Here is a 20,954-nt window from a genome sequence, read left to right on the forward strand (position 1 = left end):
AAAAAAAAGAAACATATCACGTTTTTACGTTTTTAAAACGTGAAAATTATCATGTCAAAACGCAATATGGCTCTTATTTTTTCTTTCTTAGTGTGGCAGCATTACGCTTACGTACAGCGCAAACTCAAATTGTCCATATTGTAAATTTAGGACCCTCCATACCAGATTAATGTATGTCTCAGTTGAAACAGGGGGAAAAAAACAGAAGCTAAAAAAAATTCAGGTTAAAGCTATTTTAATGGCATCCCTGATGTAGCACTGATATGTAACACAGAACATTGTCAAACTTTTTCAAAATTCATAATGGCTCTAAAACAATAATGAAAGGTTTGTGTGCCATTATATACAACTTACAGGTATGTACAGTGCAACATTCTCAAAAAGGTAAACAAATCTGTTTCCTTATCAGATAACCAAATGTTCTTATGCAGTAAAAAAAAAAAAAAAAAAAAAGTGGGTACAAAAGTAAAATTCTAAATGTTGTCATAAATAAACATTTACATGGAAGCTGTTCTAAGCATGGTCAAATGCAGACAGCAGGCGTTTAGCATATTCAATTCCACTGATGGTCTTAACTGTGAAGCACCAGATGGGCATCAGCAATTCATCCAAATATTTATATATTTATTTCTTTTCTGACAGTTTCAGCAGTGTCTTTGCTGGTGTTAGCACAAAGCTGGCGCACACTGTGAGCTGTTGGCCTGCGATTTGTCTTTGTTCTGCGTCAGTTTGAGAATGACGACTTTCCTCTGGAGCGACTTGGCCTCCGGTGGCTGCTCGGCCTCAGGCGGCGCCAAGCTTTGGCTAATTAAGTCCTGGGGGTCCTCCGGCAAATACCCGGCCTGGTCAGCCGGGCGCAACGGGCCCAGCTCATTTGACAGAGCGCCCTCGTCTGGACAGTGAAGGAGTAGTTCTTTCAGAAACGCACAGTGTCCGCTCTCTGCGGGGCTGCGTTGGTCCCGGGTACCCTTTTGAGGATCGGCCCCTTCTTCTATTAACATCTTGACCGTGGCGAGATGGCCTCGCTGGGAGGCCAAGTGGAGAGGAGTAAATCCTAGTTTGTTCTCAGCGTGGATATCCGCGTGGTGTTTGATGAGGAGGCGGGACGTGCTGGTGTGACCGGTTTGTGCCGCGACATGCAAAGGCGTGTGAAACTCCACCGTTTTCACATGAATGTCTGCTTTTAGTTCGATTAATATTCGGGCAACTCTGTACTGCCCCCTCTGGGAGGCTAAATGCAGTGCGGTGCGGCCGTCCAACGTCTGGCCGTTGACGTCGGCGCCCGCCTGCTTGACCAGCAGTTTGACGATCCCCAGGTGACCCTGCCAGGCAGCCAAGTGCAGCGCCGTCCAGTCGTCCTTGCCCTTAACCCTGACGTCGGCGCCGCGACTCAGCAGCACACGGACCACATTCTCCTGGCCGTGCTGGCAGGCCACGTGAGCGGGCGTGCGCCCCTGACCGTCCGTCTCGTTGATGGCCGACCCCCGGTCCAGCAGCAGGCGCGCCATGGCCTCGTCGCCGTTCTGGGCCGCCCAGTGCAAAGCCGTGTACTGGTCCTCGTCCTTGGCGTTGACGTTGGTGCTCCGCCGGCCCAGCAGAAGTTCCGCCAGGGGCTTCAGGTGCTTCTCGGTGGCCATGTGGAGGGGGGTGGAGCCGCGTGCATTGGCCAGGTTGGGATTGGCGTTGTTCAGCAGAAGGAACTTGATGGCTTCCTCGTTGTCCAAGGTGACGGCGTAATGGAGGAGGCTTCCTCCTCCGTCAAGGAGAAGGTCAACATCCTGCGGCTGAAGGATCTTCATCAACTTTGCGATGTCTTTTGTTTTGATAGCGTCGCATAACTTCCTTTTGTGGACCTCAGCAGAATCTACATAGGAGGAAGAAGAAGTCATTTTTACTGAAGCAACCCCCTTCGCTCCAAGCTGTTTGGCTGGATTTTGAAAGGCCCACTGAATATTGTGTTCTATTGCTATAAAAACTACCAGAAGACAGATTAGAGTCTCTTCTTTCATCAGGAAAAAGAAGTATATTTCTATCTGTTTTTGTTTTGCAGCAATTATCATTAGAATATAGCTAAGTTTCATCATTATTGAAAACACTGGGAAAAAGAGCTTGTTGCAACATAGCCCTGGTTAGTCTCTTATACTCTGCTGCCACCTGCTGGTCGTTTTTTTTAAATATAATAACTAGCATTGCTTTAAGTGACCTCTTCAAGCCTTCTGTATGCTCTAGCAAAAAAAAGAAGAAGTATAATTATGTTTTTGGGAGCGAAGGACAAAGTATTAAAAAAAATATTTATTAGGGATACACGAATTATCGGTGTCAATATTTGGCATTTTCAGGAATATCGGCATCGGCCATTTTTACAAATCTTAAGGCCAATAAAGCTGTTATCTTTCTAGGCGGCGAATGTTTGCGAACTTAGTGAATTTTGTGTTTTCTTCAGGGTTTGTAAAATGTTGCAAAAGGTTGCAAAGATGTTCACAGACAAAAGAAATTTTGAACATGTTCTGACAAATTTTCACTGTTTGTTAACATCTTTTGAAATATTTGACGAACTGACGAAAACCCAAAATTTGCTATGTTCACAAGCACAGAGATTCAGAGAAATTTAAAACTGGGTTCCTTTCATGGAAATTTTTAAAATTTCACTTAACTTTATAAGAGATTTTGTAAAAATTTAAGAAAAAGTTCAGTTAAGTTTCAGTTATGTTAATATTTTGGAAAACGATTTACTACAGAAAAATATTTACTCTTTTATTAGAATTTTAAAACAAAACTGTCTATTTGCTGTATTTTAAATTAAATGAATATGTTGAACATTTGAAAAGTTGTTTTAACTCATTCTCTCCCAGCCATTTTCACTGAAGCAACCCCCTTCGCTCCCGGCTGTTTTCTGGATTTTGACTTATTTTGCAAGGCCCACAGAATATTGTGTTCTATTGCTATAAAAACATGGAACCTACCAAAAGAAAGATAAGAGTCTCTTCTTTCATCAGAAAAAAAAGTATATTTCTATCTTTTTCCATTTTGTAGCAATTATCATTAGAATATAGCTAAGTTTCATCATTATTCACAAACCTGTTAAAAACACTGGGAAAAAGAGTTTGTTGCAACATGGCCCTGGTTGATCTCTTATACTCTGCTGCCACCCGCTGGCCGTTTTTTGTAATAACTACCATTCTTCAATCGTTCTCTTCAGTTCAGAAGCTATATCAAAGCTTTCTGTATGCTGTAGCATAAAATAATACATTAAACATCTTTGGGAGAATGGTCATATTTAAAATAGTATGTATTTATACGTTTTTGGGAGCAAACGTGCTTAATTTTTAAAATGTTGATGCTAATATGTTTTATTTTACTGCAAAAGAATATCAGCTCCATATATGAGTTAACGGCCTCCTTACCAACTAATAAGCGATCTCGGTATCAACAATGAAAAAAAACATTTATCACTATATTTTGGGTTTGAATGACTTAACAACAACAACAACAACAACAGCACTAGTAGCTGCTATTCACTAGTCAACTCTTACCAATGGTGCTTTCCTTCTCAAAAGAGAGCGTTATGGAGTCTTGCGACGAGAAGGCTGAATCGGCAGAGGACATGCCAGACAGCCTCTTGCAAGTGTTCTCTTTGCTGTGGCAGCTTTCTTCCTTCAGTCGGTCAAAGCTCCTCGAGATCCCCGAATCCACTTGGGTCAACAGCTCGGACAAAGTGTAGTCTTTTTCAGGCAGCACGGCCGAGACTGGACGCACTGGTTGCTTACTGGTTTTTACCTGTGGAGAGAATAGACCAGATAAAAAAAATTAATAAAACAAAACTTCAAGCATGATCAGAATGTTGACCTGGAAAATAGACTTAACTGCCCCATGAAATCATCAACTAGGGTGGGCAAAGATCAAATTAATATATAATTAACTTTTGGGAGTATGAAAACGGAAGTTATGGGGGGGAAAAAATGCATGTTTTTTTTGTGTTAATATCCCTTGCTCAATTCATGGTTAACCATTCCAACATGACTCTACTGAAATCCAAAATCTTCAACCAAAACAGACAAATAAATATTCAGTAATAGCTGCCAAGTGTGTTGCCATTGCAACTTGTGTTTATTCAACAGTGCGGATGTGACACTGCAGACAGGCTGAGCAATCCCATCAGTCAACATTCTTCTTTGGCCATGTCATTGTTTTCATCAAACATTTACTCAGAAAATAGCTCACCATGATAATAACAGTGGCTAGAGCACCTTTGCAGAAAAACATACCCAAGAATAAAAAATGGAGGGAAAAAGCATCATGATAGGCTACATAGGGAAATAACTTTTTTTTCCTGACTTTACTTAATAATTTTCTTTTTTCTTTCCAAACATAAAAATGATATACAACTTATATATGTACAAGTACAAATCTAAAACATAACAACATGATATTGATAGACAAAAGTGTACACACAGTTATGTTTTTGAATGTATAATATACAGCAGTGATTCTTAACCTTGCTTATTGGTACACAATACATTTTGTAGAGTAGCGTACATTTTACTTGAAACAGAGTCTATTTGGTCCCACTCTAAACAGAGTAAAATTTACACTTGGAAGAATAAAATATTCACAGTACATTTTACTCAAATTATTTTTACCGTGTACTAGAGAAGTAAATGTGAGAAATATTGTTGGGGAGTACATTTGACTAGTTTATTTAAAAATTTTTTTTTAACTCTTTGACTGCCAGACATTTTCAGAAAAGGGATGCCGTGGGTGCCAGCCGATTTAAGCATTTTGACTGATCTTTCAAGGTCCACAGAAAATTATGTGTTTGGACTATGGAAACACACATACTACCAAATGAAAGATTGGACTCTCATCTTTCATCAGAAAAAAAAGTTTGTTTCTACCTTATTCCGTTTTTCAGTAATCAACAATAGAAAATGGTTAGTTTCACCTCTGTTTTGAAACAAACGTCTTTTAACGTCTTTGGCACTCCTCCATAGGATTTTACTAAACGTTATTTAACCTTTTTGGCAGTCAAAGATATATATATATATATATATATATATATAGATAAAGTTACACAAGGGGTAAGGAACAAACTCACAACCTTCAGATTGGGAGACCTGAGCTATGCCACTCCTACTGTTTGCTAATATCCTAAAGGAGGTACGAAGATTTCCAGCTGACGCGAGCGATATACTAACACACGGTAGGAGCGGCAATGGCTCAGGAAGTAAATAGGCTGCCTCCCAACCTGAAGTTGAGGGTTTGTTCCTCAACCCTTTTTTTTTACTCTGTTAGATTTTATGGTTTTAACTGTATTACTATTTACTATAAATAGTTTGAACCCTCATCTGTAGCATTTTGAGATTTTTTTGTGCATTACAAAATAAATGTATTTTAAATTATTATTAATATAATTAACCCTTGAGTGACTTTGTTTATTTATTTATTTTTTAAAAAAAGTAGTAATTTTTTGCAAAAATATGTCCTTGCAAAATTGACTTAGAATTTCTGGGAAAAAAATAATAATTTAATGGGTTAGCTAGCTAGTGAGCTGGTAAGAGTGAACAAGAGTGAACAGCAGGTAAACAAGCACGATGGGAGCTAGGTAGGGAGCTCGCTAGCTAGCACCTGGGGCTAAAGCCAAACTGTTTTGCAACCTCTGCTTTTTGTTTTGGTGCTAAAAGCAGAGGTGGCAAATCCAGGTCCAGAAAGTAAAATCCCTGCCACTGTTTGGCTTTAGCCCCTGATGCTAGCTAGCTAGCTCCCTACCTAGCTCCCATCGTGCTTGTTTACCTGCTGTTCACTCTTGTTCACTCTTACCAGCTAACTAGCTAGCTAACCCATGAAATATATATATATTTTTTAAATGTATTCAGAAATTCTAAGTCAATTTTGCAAGGACATATTTTTGCAAAAATTTACTACTTTTTTTATATTTATAAATAAATAAACAAAGTCACTCAAGGGTTAATTATATTAATAATCATTTAAAATACATTTATTTTGTAATGCCAATTTTTTAAGCCAAAATGCTTTGCAACCTCTGCTTTTTGTTTTGGTGCTAAAAGCAGAGGTGGCAAATCCAGGTCCAGAAAGTAAAATCCCTGCCACTGTTTGGCTTTAGCCCCTGATGCTAGCTAGCTAGCTAGTTAGCACCAAAAACAAAACAAACAAGAAACCACCTGGGGCTAAAGCCAAACTGTGGCAGGGTTTTCACTTTCTGGACCTGGGTTTCTGGAGGTGGCACCTCTGCTCTTCCTTCGTAGCACTGTTAATGTTCCCTGAGAACAAGGACTCAACACCTACCTGGTGAAGGGACAGGCCATCATAGGAAGTAGGCTCTGACTCTGGCAAGATGGGAGTCTTGGGCTCCTCTTGAGGTTTACAGCACAGAGCTTCAGCTTCGGATGTGATGTCTGGAAGAGTCAGGAATCATGAGTCAACATTTAATAATAACAGAGAACATAATTGTTATGCTAATGTAGCTAAAACATATGAGTTGCACTCTCCAAGAACACGTTGAGGTATAACTGGAAAAATAAGGAAGTGATGAGAATAACAATTTACCCTGGAAGCTGGGTCTGGCCTCAGGACTGGTTGCCCAGCAGCGCTCCATTAGATTCAGGAAGCCGGTACATGCGGTAGGGCGATTGCGCGGCACTGTCCCAAGATCCGGACGCACCCCTTTTACCACCTTCACCATGATTTGCAAGATGTTGTTCTCTCCTTGGGGAAAAAAAAAAAAAGACACAAAAAACAACTTCAACAGTTGCTCCATTTCAAAGTAATCAGTAGGGCTGGGTTTAAAAAAACAACAAAATAAAATAATCGCTATTGAATCGATTTTCCTTTTCAAGCCTGATCCGATTCCTATTTCCCATAAATTCAAAAAAATATATAGATTCTTAAAGGCCAATTTTTTTAATCTTACTATTTTCTTGAAATTTACCTTTCACGTGAATTTAAAAGTATTTTTACATTTATGAAAGACCTGATTTATTTTTGAATTATTGAATTATTAGAATTTTCATCGCACCCTTGCTGATGTTAATGTTCGTGTAACACTTAAGAGATTAAAACACGTTATTTTCATTACTAAACAAAATCATTTGACAAGTTACTGCCGCCGCAAAATGTACTTACTAATATTTGTGGAGTTTTTAATCATGTTCTTGACATTTAAGAACAATTGATGTTTCATAATGAAGCGATATTGGATTGAATTGAATCGAATCAAACTGAACTCTTGTGAATCGAAACCGAATCGATTGAGGACATCAGAATCGATACTCAGCCTTAGTAATTAGGGCTGTCACACAAATTTTATTATCCTTAACATTATGATTGTATTCTAACTTTGAGAATTGTCTGCAAATTGGATTTGCTCTAAGAATACTTATTATATAGGGGTGTGAATTGCCTAGTATATGGCGATTCGATTCGTATCACGATTCATAGGTCACGATTCGATACCAATTAATCCCGATATGAATCTATAAATTGACTATTGCGATTTATTTATTTTTGACTCAAATTTAGAAAATACTAATCAGTAAACTTGTACATGTGCACTGTAAGATTCGTATGAATTTTTTTAAATTTATCTGAAAATTCAGGCTTATAACTGAGCCGCTGCATTTAACAAACAGGTTGCAGTCTGTTTCATGTTTGAACCGCACTGAAATAAAATATTAAGGCTTAATGTTCCATTAATATAACATTCTTCTATGCTTAATGTGTGAATCCTAACCCTAAGTAAGACGTTTTGTTGAATATTTCCTTAAAAAAATTGATGTTTAAAAATAGATTTGGCTGCATATTGAATCGATTAGAGAATTGCGCGCTGTAATATTGCAATATATTGCCGAATCGATTTTTTCTAACACCCCTACTTATATATATATATATATATATATATATATATATAATTCAAATATTACATTGGTCTTACCTTGATAGGGTTTCTTCTGAGTGAGGATGCCCCAGATAACAATGGAAAAACTGGAAACACACACGACTCATTACATTGTTGTTAACAGAACTCTAAACAGATATTAAAAAAATTCCAACCTGTATATGTCATGTTTGGTGTCCGACACCCGGTCTTTCTCAATGATGCTTTCAGGCGGCAGGTAGGCGATGGTGCCGCAAAAGCCGTCCCTACTGATGTCGTCGGCCCGTGACAGACCGTTCCAGCGAGCCAGGCCAAAATCTGATATCTGAGACAGAGAGACAACATAAGCAAGACCCTGACTACTCGTCCCGTAGGGTCAACGTGACTAAGTTTCCATGCGGAGTGTGGCAGCAAGTCCGGGCATGCAGCAGAGGCCCTTCATAGTGGATTGAGCACGCCCACGCACAGTCACACACACATGCACAGATACACTCACAGGGAGCTTTATACAGGAACTAAAGGAATCCTGTAGGGACAAGCCTCGAAGAGGAGTTTACATGCAGCTATTAAAGTTAAATGGATGGTTCCCACCTACTGCATTCGTTTCAGTTGATCTGCTCATAGTAAAAAAGACAAGTCTGGTTAAGAGTGAAGCCCGTCTTTGTCAAAGAGATGAACAGGAAGGACAAAGAAGTGCACTGGTGGAATGCTGGTTTATGAACAATACTATTGTGGCTTTTTGAATCAGCTTTAAGGCAGGGTCAAATTACTGGGTGCTTGTTGACAAAAATAACTTTCTTTAATCATCCATTTGATACTACCAGAGGCAGTTCATTGATTTATTTAGACATTCCCTTACCGCTTCTTTTTGCTCTAACAGCAAAAAATATATATATTTTGCAGGCTTCTTTCTTTTTCATTAAAGTGAGAATGTGTACTACTACTACTAAATGCTATTTTTATTGATTCTAATTCAAACAGAAAATACTAGCTAGATACATTAAAACATTGATACCACAAAATGTATTGTACTTTGTTACAGCACCATAATGTGTAGTAAAATAATAAGTTATTGAAAAATTTCAGGGCAGCACGGTGGCTGACTGGTTAGCACGTCCGCCTCCCAGTGCAGAGGACGTGAGATCGAGTCCGGGCTTCGGCCTTCCTGGGTGGAGTTTGCATGTTCTCCCCGTGCTTGCGTGGGTTTTCACCGGGTACTCCGGTTTCCTCCCACATTCCAAAAACATGCATGGCAGGTTAATTGAACACTCCAAATTGTCCCTAGGTGTGAATGTGAGTGTGGTTGTTCGTCTCTGTGTGCCCTGCGATTGGCTGGCAACCAGTTCAGGGTGTACCCCGCCTACTGCCCGAAGCCAGCTGGGATAGGCTCCAGCACCCCCGCGACCCTAGTGAGGAAAAGCGGCCAAGAAAATGGATGGATGGATGGATGAAAAATTTCAGCTGCCAAAAATGGTCAAAAACGGCATTTTCTGATTTGGACCAATAGACTTTCAAAACTTTAAACTAACTAACTTAAGACTTTAAAAGACAAGACCAAAAGACAAAAGCCAGAGGTGGCAAATCCAGGTCCAGAAAGCAAAAACCCTGCCACAGTTTGGCTTTAGCCCCAGGTGCTAGCTAGCGAGCTCCTTAGCTAGCTAGCTAGCGAGCTCCCAAGCTAGCTAGCTAGCTCCAGCTCGATAGCACCTGGGCCTAAAGCCAAACTGTTACAGCATCATTATGCTAGCTCCCTAGCTAGCTAGCACATTGGGCTAAAGCCAAATTGTGGCTGGGTTTATACTTTCTGGTCCCAGAATTGCCACCTCTGCTTTTAGCACCAAAACAAAAAGCAGAGGTTGCAAAGCAGTTTGGCTTTAGCCCCTGATGCTAGCTAGCTAGCTAGCTAGCATCAGGGCCTGGGCCTAAAGCCAAACTGTTACAGCATCATTATGCTAGCTCCCTAGCTAGCTAGCACCTTGGGCTAAAGCCAAACTGTGGCTGGGTTTTTACTTTCTGGTCCCGGATTTGCCACCTCTGCTTTTGGCACCAAAACAACCCGACTGAAACAAACACGATGCTGTGATGATACAAGAAGCAAATGGATAAAGGGGCATGAATTGGAGTTAGCACCATGCCGCTAGTTTCGGCTAACTCGGTCGCCGCGAGCCTTAGGAGCTTTAAGTAAGGGCAGTGATGCAAAGTGAATCTTCGTCACCAGATTATTATGTCCACTAATATGCGGACAACAACCGTGTGCTCAGAAGAAGTTTATTTATCCTAAAAGTTTTTGCACAACGTGAACCAACATACCACACTTTACTGTCATATGGAAGTATCAAGTTTGTTGGCTCATTCTTGCTCTAATAAGTGCATGTTCTGACTAATATTTTTCCATCAGTGAAAGTGAAAACAGACAGAAACATACCTTGACGTGGTAGTGGGCATCCAGCAGGATGTTGGCAGGCTTCAGGTCCAGGTGGAGCAGTGGCGGGTTCATGCAGTGTAAGAAGTTCATCCCCACAGCAGTCTCGTAGATGATACGGAAGCGGAGCTCCCAGGGCAACGGCTCGGTCGCTAGGAGCGTTTCCAGGGAGCCCGTCTCCATGTACTCCATGACCAGGCCCTGAGGATCCTCACAGATCCCATACACAGGCAAGATGTATCGGAACTTGGCTGCTTCCATTTTCTTGGCCTCCTCCAGCAGCTCTGATCGCTCCCTGAGCAAAAGAAAAAGAAAAAGAAAAAAAAGACCACATTATACAGAAGTTTCACTGGTTTGAGTGACTACAAATACAGTAAAGAAACGTTTCACTGATGCTTTATTGATATCCAAAATGTCTGAAATGTAACCTAAGTAGAATTTAAATATATCCATAAGCCGAAACCAGCAACCTTTACTGTCAAAAGAGCCATTTTAGTTCAAATAAATAACAAGAAATCTGTCTGGAGCCACAGAATATTTGAACAGAAAAATATGCACCATTCAGTTCCTTTTCTTATACCTTTCGTAGCCTGTTTTTGTGTGTAATTTTTCATACTTAATTTTCATACATTTTTAGACTTTGCTGCCTTTCAGTTAAATTTTTGACATTGTTGGCAATTTTATGGACATGATGTTAATTGTTTTCCCCCTCTTCTTCCTTTTTGGACAATTTATGGCTATTTGTTGACATTTTTCTACCTTTTGTGCTATCAATTATCTGACATTTTTGGCAATTTTATGTTAATTTTCAGGATTTCTTCTTTTGTTTTTGGACATATTATAATTACTTTTTGAACATTTTATTTTCTATCTTTTCTATTCAATTATCTGACATTTTATGGGAATTTTCTGCTTTTCCTTTTAAACATTATGTGGTTACTTTTTGAACATTTTTAGGCTTTTTTTCTTTTCTTTTTTCTATCATCTACCTTTTGTCTCTTTTTCTGACAACTGAAAAGTTTGGACTGACATTTCTCAATATTTATAAAAAATAATAATTTTTTTAATCATGAATTAATTCAAAGAATATTTTATCTAAAAAATAAAAATGTAAATAAATAATAATAATAATTTCTACTATTTATTTATTTACTTTTTTTTTTAAGCGATAAACAGGGAGCCACAGGTTGCAGACCCCTGGCCTAAGCCAATCGAATATTTTTAAATGTGTACATTATTAACAGATCATCTTTACAATAGTTCAGAGTCAGAGCCCAGTGAGCATCAGATTTCTATTTTAAGGGTACATGTTTGGACCAAAAAAAATGTAATTATACATCCTCACATCAATATACACATACTGTGCAGAGATGGGCAACCTTAGGAAGTATTTTTTTTTAAAAGATCTTTAAGTCAACATATCTAAAACTAAACCTTTAATGTCCATCCTCTTTTAGTCACATATTTTAAATCATCAAATCATTTGGCATTGCTCACCGACCTGGCCTTACACAAATTCCAGAAGCCTGCATGTCATGCTGACTGGACGGTCATGGTTAATGTTTACTACCATTAGCCTTGGAGCCATGACCTTGTAGACTTTTATAATGGCTCTAGAATTAAGCAGGGTTGAACAGTTACTCAATATCAAATCAACAACACAGTGTTGTAGAATGCAATTTCCAAATATGTATACTGTATTTTATTTATTGTGGGAATGCTTCAGCGTATGTTATTGTGATTTTTATTCTGCACTTTTTTCACGTGTAACAACTCCCACATAATACTTCCGATTCACACTGTTCAAATTTCAACTTTCTTAAAAAATTCACGCCTCCCGGGGTATATATATCGTCTGATTCCACATTACTTACAGTATTCGCATAATTTAACGTTAAATATCAACTTTTCCCCATTCATTTTCAATGGGACAGACTTTTTCCCAAGTCCCACTTTCCACGCCCACTTCCATACATAGGACTTATCATCATTACCACCTGTCTGATACTGCTCGGTGGCACAGTTGGTAAAGTGCATTGTCCAGTAACCAGGAGGTCATAATTTCATAATTTATCTCTCAATTTACTTCATAAGCATTCCACATACATTCAAATCTCAGCTTTCAGCATTCCCACGCAATTTCTCCAGAAATTGCACTTAGTCTAGTTTATGTATACAGTGTCTATAAATGTTCAACACTTAAATGGTAAGTAAAGTTTTTTTTTTTTTTTAATCTTTAAAATAATATGTTCTCTGCAGCCCCACTAGTCTAAACATGGTATTCTGATTAATATTGTGTTTGTGCAATACGAATAAAGCAGCAAAATCTACCCATTTTAATCCATATCCAATCCAGGGAGCAGCCATTTTGCTAATTGCTGCCGACTAAAAATGACATCACAGTTGCTCAGGGCTCAGGTAATGACCAATCACGACTCAGTTTATGAATATCACATGACCAAACTCGGAAAAAAATTGAGCCGTGAGTGGTCGTTACCTGAGCAACTGTGATGTCATTTTTGCAAAATGGCCGCCCCCTGAGAAGGAAAAAAACAGGTGGATTTTGCTGTTTAAAGTAACAGTGTGTAGAATCTTTAAATTTTTCAATGTTCGTGTTTAGACTAGTAGTGGGGCATATAGAACATATTGTAAAGAATTTGTGCAGTCAACATGTTTACATATAAATTATTCTATTAAACATAAAAATTTGAATGTTAAAGCCAAACATTTGTTTGCATTATTTTTGCAGTCTTATTTTATGATTTAGTGACTTTCATATAAGCCACACTTATTGGTATTTGGTAGAACTTTGTGAAATTGTCATAGGGAATGCTTAAAGGGATACTTGACTCAATGGGCCATTTTCAGCAGTGAAAAGTTACAATTTTGTCCAGAATTAATTTGATAACTTTGTTATTTTTCACGTACAATTAATACCTTTAAAAAATATATTTTTTCCACTTGCTGTCGACTGAAGATGACATCACCTGTCTAAGGAAGAAGGGTAACGACCAATCATGGCTCACCTGTTTTCTGGGTTTGGTCAGTAAACTGAGCTTTTTAAAGGTATTATTGTACATGAAAAATGATAAAGTTATCAAGTATCATTTTAAAAGACTGCAAATATTAAAGGGGAAGTCAACCTTAAACATTTCTTGACAATAATATGTTATATGTGACCTCACTATAGTCTTAACATGACATTCTGATTAATACTACGTTTGTGGAATATGAGTTATGAAGCAAAATCCAGCCATTTTTATCCATCTCAGGGGGCGGCCATTTTGTCACTTGCAGTTTAGTGAAAATGACAGCACAATCGCTCAGGTCTCAGATAACACCCAATCACAGCTCGGATTCAGAAAACAGATGAGCTGTGATTGGTTGTTACCTGAGACCTGAGCAAATGTGATGTCATTTCACACTCGACAGCAATTAACAAAATGGCCGCCTTCTGCTCTTGATAAAAAAACGGCTTTTTTCATCACTTCATTTTTTATTTCAGTGTAAGCTTAACCTAAAAGACCAAAACGTCTACGTATAATAAATAACGATGCCTACACTGTCCAGTGGCTCTGGCAAGGCCTTGAAGGACATTCCAGATGGGCCTGGAATGCTGCAGGTGAGTGAGCCCTCTTGTTTTGCATTGCTCAACCTTTGCCCAGCTGCCGTTATCAGCCCACTGGCCCCGTTGACATCACTAGAACGCAACTGTGCGGGTCAATCATGCACTCAGAGTACATATCTTCAAGCAAAAGCGGTTTGAAAAATACAACCTCTTAATGGGGCTTAGATAAAATAAATTCTTGCCTTTGTGGAATGTGTGGGAAAAGTAACTGAGTATGAATTTTGCCTTCAGTAAAAGGCAAGAAGCTTTCCTTCAATGCAATGTGCATCTTATATAACAGGATGTCCTATAGGTAAGAATTTCACACTCTATCAATGAGTTCAGGTTGAGAAACACTTTTTCCTCCCTCGAAATAGTGACATTTGTTTATAAATTATGTCTCATAATTGTCACAGTGATTGTTTTGCGTAAGTCATTTCCTACGTGTGTCAGCTGAAGCTTATCCTTCCTCTGCAGTGGGATTCAAGGGAGCCCTTGGCACCAAGTTACCAATGAAACAGCATCATGAGCATGACTGGCATTTTGTGATGATGCATACTGAGTGTAATGCGACAAACATACCATAACATGTACATACATACCAGGATAATTACTGCACTTCATTGTTGTCTCATGTACCTTTTTTTTTTTTTTAGCATGATGGCAACAATGTCATTAATCATAGAGTCAATTGTCATTTTACACAACTTGCCCTGTTTAATTTCACTTGTAAACTGGAGGTGTCTACCAGCAGACATTCTTAATTATAAAACTTTATGACTAAAATCCAAATTTTAAAGACGACGTCAACCTTAAACATTTCTTGACAAAGATATGTTATATGTGACCTCACTAGTCTACACATGACATTCTGATGATTACATTTGTGAAATATGAGTTATGTATGCAACATTCAGCCATTTTTGTCCATCTCAGGGGGCGGCCATTTTGTCACTTGCTGTTGAGTAAAAATGACATCACATTTGCTGAGGTCTCAGGTAACAACCACATCACAGCTCAGCTTCAGAAAACAGGTGAGCTGTGATTGGTCATTGCCTGAGCAACTGTGATGTCATCTTCAGTCGACAGCAAATAGCAAAAATGGCCGCCCCCTGAGATGGATAAAAACAGCTGGATTTTGCTGCATAACTCATATTCCGCAAATGTAATATTCATCAAAATGTCCTGTTTAGACTAGTGAGGTCACATATAAAATATTGTCAAGAATTCTTTGGAGGGGGTTGACTTCTCCATTAATCAGGCAGACCACAGTAATATAAATCAACAGGTGTCCAAGTGTTCCTCTATCCTGGTTATGTCATAAAGCTTGCCTGGCCACTCATTTCTAGGCATATTTCCCGAAAAGACAGTTTAAATAAAAATAAATAAATAAATAAGGAAAACCTCATGCTTAAATATACTGTATAAACTACTCACAGAAAATCCTCATGAAACTTTGTGAGCCAGTTGGCTGCACTGAGAGAAAAGGGGGCGAATAATTTGCACACCCTACTTTTCAGTTATTTGTGAAATAATAATAAAAAAAAAATACAAATAATAATAATAATAATGAAAAGTTAAAAATATAAATTTTGTTCCACTTCACGATTGTCACTTGGTGTTGATTCTTATGATAAAAAAAAAAAATCACATTTGATATCTTTGTGAAGCCTGAAATGTGGCAAAAGGTCAAAAAAGTTCAAGAGGGGCTAATACGTTCTCAAGGCACTGTTGACTGTTTAAAGATCCAACTTGGAGCTGATGTCCCATGGTAAAAGGGTACAGTTGGCAGTAAACATGGGAAAAAAAAGGAGTAAATATTAATAAAATGTGTTTATGTACAATAAAAGAGTCCTGAGTTCACACAAAGTTCCATGAAGAACATTTGATACTGTATATGATGAGAATCTAGCATTCAATTGACTATTTTTACTCAGAGACTAGAAATTTCGAACTTTGCAGTATTTTGCAAGGTATATAAGCAAAAGGGAAGTCAGACAAACAGGCAGCATGGAAATTAAGCCAACACATGAATTTAGCAATTAATCATTACTTTGCAGGAAAGAAAAAAAATTGACTCTAGGGGAAAAGTCACAAGCAGGACGTTTTTAATAGGAATGTAGTACGATTTTATAATGTTGGATGAAAAACTAAACTGAAATTAAGAAAAGAAAAAAATCACAACCGATACGTTTTGTTTTTTTACTATATGTAACTTAAGTCAGTCTTTTGTGCAGATATAAGAGTAAATGAGAAGGTGGGCATTGACTTGTTGCCCAATCCTTCACTTAATCCAAACAGGACCAAACAATGTCCCCACACTTTAAGAGCCATGCCCGGTACAACTGGTTTGACAGCTTCTATTATTGTCTGTGCCACACAGCGGCAGCCGGCAACTCGCAAACACAAAAGGTGCCTTTCAGCCTTTGAAATGACTCCAATATGTACTTTGGAGATGTTCCCAGTTGATAACATCTCGGCTTCGGGTTCAGCGCATGCTTTGAGTTGCGCCACAAGTTTGGGGGAAGAGTGTCATTCCTCTGCAGACTGAAATTGTCACTTCCCTTTAGTTATCTGTGAGCTGTTGACTGATTGAACTTTGATGTTGCTGTCGGCATCAACACTTGGATCGTATGTATTGTACGACTGTTTTTTGAAAGAAGACATGTAAATGTTGGCTCAGTTGCCAAAGTGTTGATGTGTGTGAAGCTCCAGTGTAGATCATGCTAATAGAGCTAATACCAATAGCACTTTGAGATTTCATTGGAAGTGCAAAATGCATTACAAATACAATTTATTATTATTATTATTATCATTATTATTGTGGGAATGCTGGAGCGTAAACTTTTCCCCATTCATTTTCAATGGGACTGACTTTCCGCGCCCACTTCCATACATACAACTAATCATCATTACCAACACTGTTGAGTGGCGCAGTTGTAAAGTACATTGTCCGGTCACCCGGAGGTTGTGGGTTCGAATCCCACGTTGAACTGCACATTGCAAATATGTCCATGGCCGATGCATGGTTCAATACTAAGTGAAAACCGAATATGGAATGGGTTATATTTTCACCTAAATGATTAAATGCATGTTAGCTTTGAGCATCAGATGGCACTTTAAAAAACAAACACACAAAAAAACGCTATTAGCCATGATTTCAAACAAGTCAAGTTAGCTCAACGGCAATTCAAACCCCACTTGGACCACATTTTAGTACTTTTTTTCTTTCAATTTACCTGATAAGCACATGCATTCAAATCCTAGCATTCAACACGCAATTTCTGCAGAAATTGCACTTTGTCTAGTTATTATTATTATTATTATTATTATTATTATTATTATACTCACATCACTCACAATATTTTTATATCTGCAGACCTCAAATAGAATTTTGCGTATTATACACTATGGATGAGCGTCGGTCTCTTTTCAATTCCCATTTGGATTGTAGATTGTATTTGACATCATTCTGGTTTTCTTTGGACTGCAAACTAGTTTAGACTGAATAAAGAGCCACTCTGGTTGCTGTAATGTGTTCAATTGAAATGATATTTTACAATCAATTCACATTATGTTAACATAGGCTATCTACATTGTTGAGTAAATTTGGGCGGGGACCTAAAAGGTGAGTCCACCTTTGCATTTTTTTAAATTTATTTAAAAAGAACTCTGCCCTTAGATTGGTGGCTGATTATATCATTGTTAATTAGGGGTGATTAGCATTTCTTTAAAGCGTTGGTCTCGCAATTGGGATCAGGGTGGAAAACTTTCAAGCCATAGTACTAAAAATACTAAATATACTAAAAATGCAAAAGGCACTTCCAAAGTCACAATTTGCATTATGGCTGCTTGATTATGAAGAAAATAATAATCAGGATTAATTTGGTAATAATTGAAATCATAATGAGGTCAATAATTTGTTTTTTTGGTACAAAACAAGAAAATGTTTAAAAATGTAACAAATATTAACACAAACAATTTTTTTTGAAACACTATAATTATGCAAGTTACTTTTGGACCATACAATTGATTACATTTAAAATAGAAAAAGGTGCATATATATATACACATTTAAACAACTCAAAATTGGTATAAATAATCTTTTATTTTTGTTTATGATTATGCCAATTTTGTAGTTGTGGAGTGTAATAATTGAAATTGCAATTGAATTTGGATTAATTGCACAGCCCTAACTTGCATTGCTAAAAATAGCCATGACATTGTCTGCAAAGGTTAACCCATTGATGTGAAAGTGAGAATTTGTTTAAATAGAAACCAGGGCTGCACAATTAATAAAATTTGAATTGATATCGGATCACAATGTAGTCTAATTAAATTTTCAAATCGCAAAGATTACATTTAAAAAAATATATATACTGTTTGTGTTTATTGCATTTTATTTATTTATTCATATAATGTCCAGATAAGTTCCGTGCTTAAGAATTGTAGTCCACATGTTTACCTATGAAACATGAAAAGTTGAAATGATAAAGCCACAGATTTGTTTGCATTTTCTGACTCATGACTTACAGTATGTTTACGTTATGTTTAAAAAAAAAGTAATCGCATATTAAATTTCATTCGTAATATTGAGTGTGTGTGTGTGTGTGTGGGGGGGAAATCCCAATTGTATTATTTTTCAAACTTGTCCCGCCCACTACAGGACTGAGACAGTTTGACGTGATTCCAGTGTTTGCGGGACTTACTTGTCATCCACATGAAGGCAAGGAGGGCACTTGATAGCCAGCCATGTTTTCCACTGAACATGCCGGACTTTGTATACTTGTCCAAATCCACCTGAGCCAATTTTCTCCCAGCTGCAGAACTCGGACGAATCAAAGGTCCTAAGCAGTCCCATATCTCCATGCGGTGAGTCGGGACCATCCATATCCGTGCTGGCAAACCAACTGGAAGGATCAGCTCCTCTTTTCTCCCCCCGCGCCAAGTGTAGGAGTGATCACACACACCAACTGAACTACTTGTGAGCACTTCCTTGTTTTTCTTCTGGTCTAATCCAGCCTGGCCCCTCCCTCTCTTCAGGTGTAAAGGAGGTCGGCACTCACGCTGTGACATCATTTCCTGTTTTGGCAGCGTCAGTGCACAAATATTTCACCCCATGAGAAGCCACGGTCCAGATATGCTCTCATATTTCTGGTGGGAAAATGGAGAGTATATTTATAGTCAAGGAAACTAGGAATGTGTCATCTCTCAAACTTTTCAGAACAATAACGGGTCATCTGATAACAGTCACCCGGTTTGCGGGAATGCACAGCAGCAGTGAAAATCAAGTTACTTTGTCACTATTGCCTCTGGTCAAATGTGCTAGTGATGTATAAAAGATAATATGCTAAAAACAACATTCTCTCCTTTTTCTTTTTGATTCCATTATGTCTTCTTCTAATGACATATTTATGATTGCTATGACTTGATTTTCTATTTTTACATTAATTACAATAAAATGTGAATTTAAGGCATCATTTAGTGTTATTTTATCATACTATAAATTATGTATGGTAATTATTTTTGCAAATACTTAAAATAGCCACATAGCATTAACAGTATATATCCCCAAGACAGATGTTACAGTAGTGACAGCCGTACACAAGTTATATTAACATACAAAAACAAACGAGACCTGAAAAAAATATAATAAAGATAATAAACAGAATAGTTTAAAGTAGCTAATCTACACATTAGCATTTTGACAGGTGGCAGCAAATGTAATAAGCCCCATCCAGTCATATTTGCATAAGAGCTATAATAATGATAACATTGATCTAATTAAGAATAATGTTGACTGTACATTTGTACTGTAATATACTGTATAGTCAAAGTTATTGCATATTGTCTCAAGAAGTGTTACCTCACACAGAGTGGAAAATGCTGATGTACTGTATGATGTTATCCAGTAGGTATGTTCTAATCGTTTTTTCCCGTGGGGAAAAAAAAACATTACATTAATATAACAAATTGACAATATTATGTAAAATTGATATGAACGAACTCCTTACAGTGCATACTTGTAAAGTATTTTTGTTGTTGTGTCAGGCTGACTTTGTAGCATTGCCAAATACGTCCAAACTTCACTTCGATTTACATTTGTTACTAAAGAATGTAGAGTGGGGTCTGACCTTTCATGTTCATGTAAATGTGTTCACAGCTCACCCTTCCTTTGGCGGCAGTATCACATCTCTTGAACAAAAGATGTTCTATTTTCCATATCTCCGTGTACATCTGCTTTGATGGTACAAACAAATCATGAATTGTAAATCAGGCTCATCCACTTGTCACTTGTGTCTTTCATTATTTGTTTGAAAAGAGCTTTACTGGTCTATAAGCACAACGAGGCACAAAGATCAAAATAAACTCTCGTTATCATTAGTTTCTTACCTGACGTTCTAGTTAGTACATAGTGACGGTGAGGTTGTCTTCTCGGCTCGCTACTGCCATCAAGCGGAAGAAAATAAACAGCAATACTGTATACACTGCACACTCCAGTTGGCAAAAAATATATATCGTTAAAATTTGAATTAATGATCACTAAAGGAATAACAAAGCTTGAAATTAGAACATCTTACGTCATTATGTCGTCGGGGTGAGGGGGGGGGGGGGTTGTCCTACTCCAGAGTCTTCAGTCTCAAAAACACTACAAAAAGGAGGTGCTGTAGGAAACAATTCGCTAAATATGGCTTACATAGTTTCAAAGTTTTTGTTCAAATGGGAAAGACGCAATGCGTTCTGGGATAAGAATAGAATAGACACACCCACGAACTTACATAGGAATAATATATTTTGTATTTAACTAACTCCGTAGACACACCACAGACAAGTGAATGGACTGTCATGCCGCTTCGCAGTCACAAAGTGAATCTACCGGAAGTGCCTTGGCGGCCATTTTACGTTGCCGTTTTCTCAGCGCTCATATTTATTTTTTAAAAAAAGAGGGGAAAAAAAGCTTTCTCAGCGCTTATAGCGTGAATCACGGACTCACATATGACGACGGACTACATATGCAAGTCTATGGCGTTAAT

The 20,954-nt window shown here is 37.9% G+C and overlaps 1 protein-coding gene across 3 annotated transcripts; it reads right to left on the reverse strand.

Annotated features, from left to right (window-relative positions):
- Positions 1–218: 218 nt before the first annotated feature.
- ripk4 (receptor-interacting serine-threonine kinase 4) lies at positions 219–20,410 on the reverse strand. 3 transcript variants are annotated; one of them, XM_077547444.1, is made up of 10 exons: positions 20,314–20,410; positions 20,089–20,157; positions 18,630–19,074; positions 10,317–10,608; positions 8,068–8,216; positions 7,949–7,998; positions 6,565–6,723; positions 6,304–6,413; positions 3,534–3,777; positions 219–1,864 (listed from the first exon to the last, which is right to left on the reverse strand). In XM_077547444.1, exons 3-10 carry the CDS (start codon positions 18,809–18,811, stop codon positions 666–668), a joined length of 2,385 nt encoding a protein of 794 aa, XP_077403570.1. In that variant the 5' UTR covers positions 18,812–19,074; positions 20,089–20,157; positions 20,314–20,410; the 3' UTR covers positions 219–665. The 3 variants fall into 3 exon arrangements, with proteins under 3 accessions (XP_077403570.1, XP_077403571.1, XP_077403572.1); XM_077547445.1 differs by having other exon boundaries at positions 20,055–20,157; positions 20,314–20,407; XM_077547446.1 differs by lacking the exons at positions 20,089–20,157; positions 20,314–20,410 and having other exon boundaries at positions 18,630–19,201.
- Positions 20,411–20,954: the final 544 nt, after the last annotated feature.

The sequence above is a fragment of the Vanacampus margaritifer genome, chromosome 16, assembly GCF_051991255.1.
Source record: "Vanacampus margaritifer isolate UIUO_Vmar chromosome 16, RoL_Vmar_1.0, whole genome shotgun sequence".
Taxonomy (NCBI): Eukaryota; Metazoa; Chordata; class Actinopteri; order Syngnathiformes; family Syngnathidae; genus Vanacampus; species Vanacampus margaritifer.

Excerpts from the sequence above, each read along its gene's own strand:
- ripk4 (XM_077547444.1), bottom strand. The coding sequence starts at position 18,811 with ATGGATGGTCCCGACTCACCGCATGGAGATATGGGACTGCTTAGGACC. Across the intron at positions 8,217-10,316 it reads ATGCCCACTACCACGTCAAG|ATATCAGATTTTGGCCTGGC; the intron begins GTATGTTTCTGT and ends TCTCTGTCTCAG. Across the intron at positions 6,414-6,564 it reads GGCCAGACCCAGCTTCCAGG|ACATCACATCCGAAGCTGAA; the intron begins GTAAATTGTTAT and ends TGACTCTTCCAG.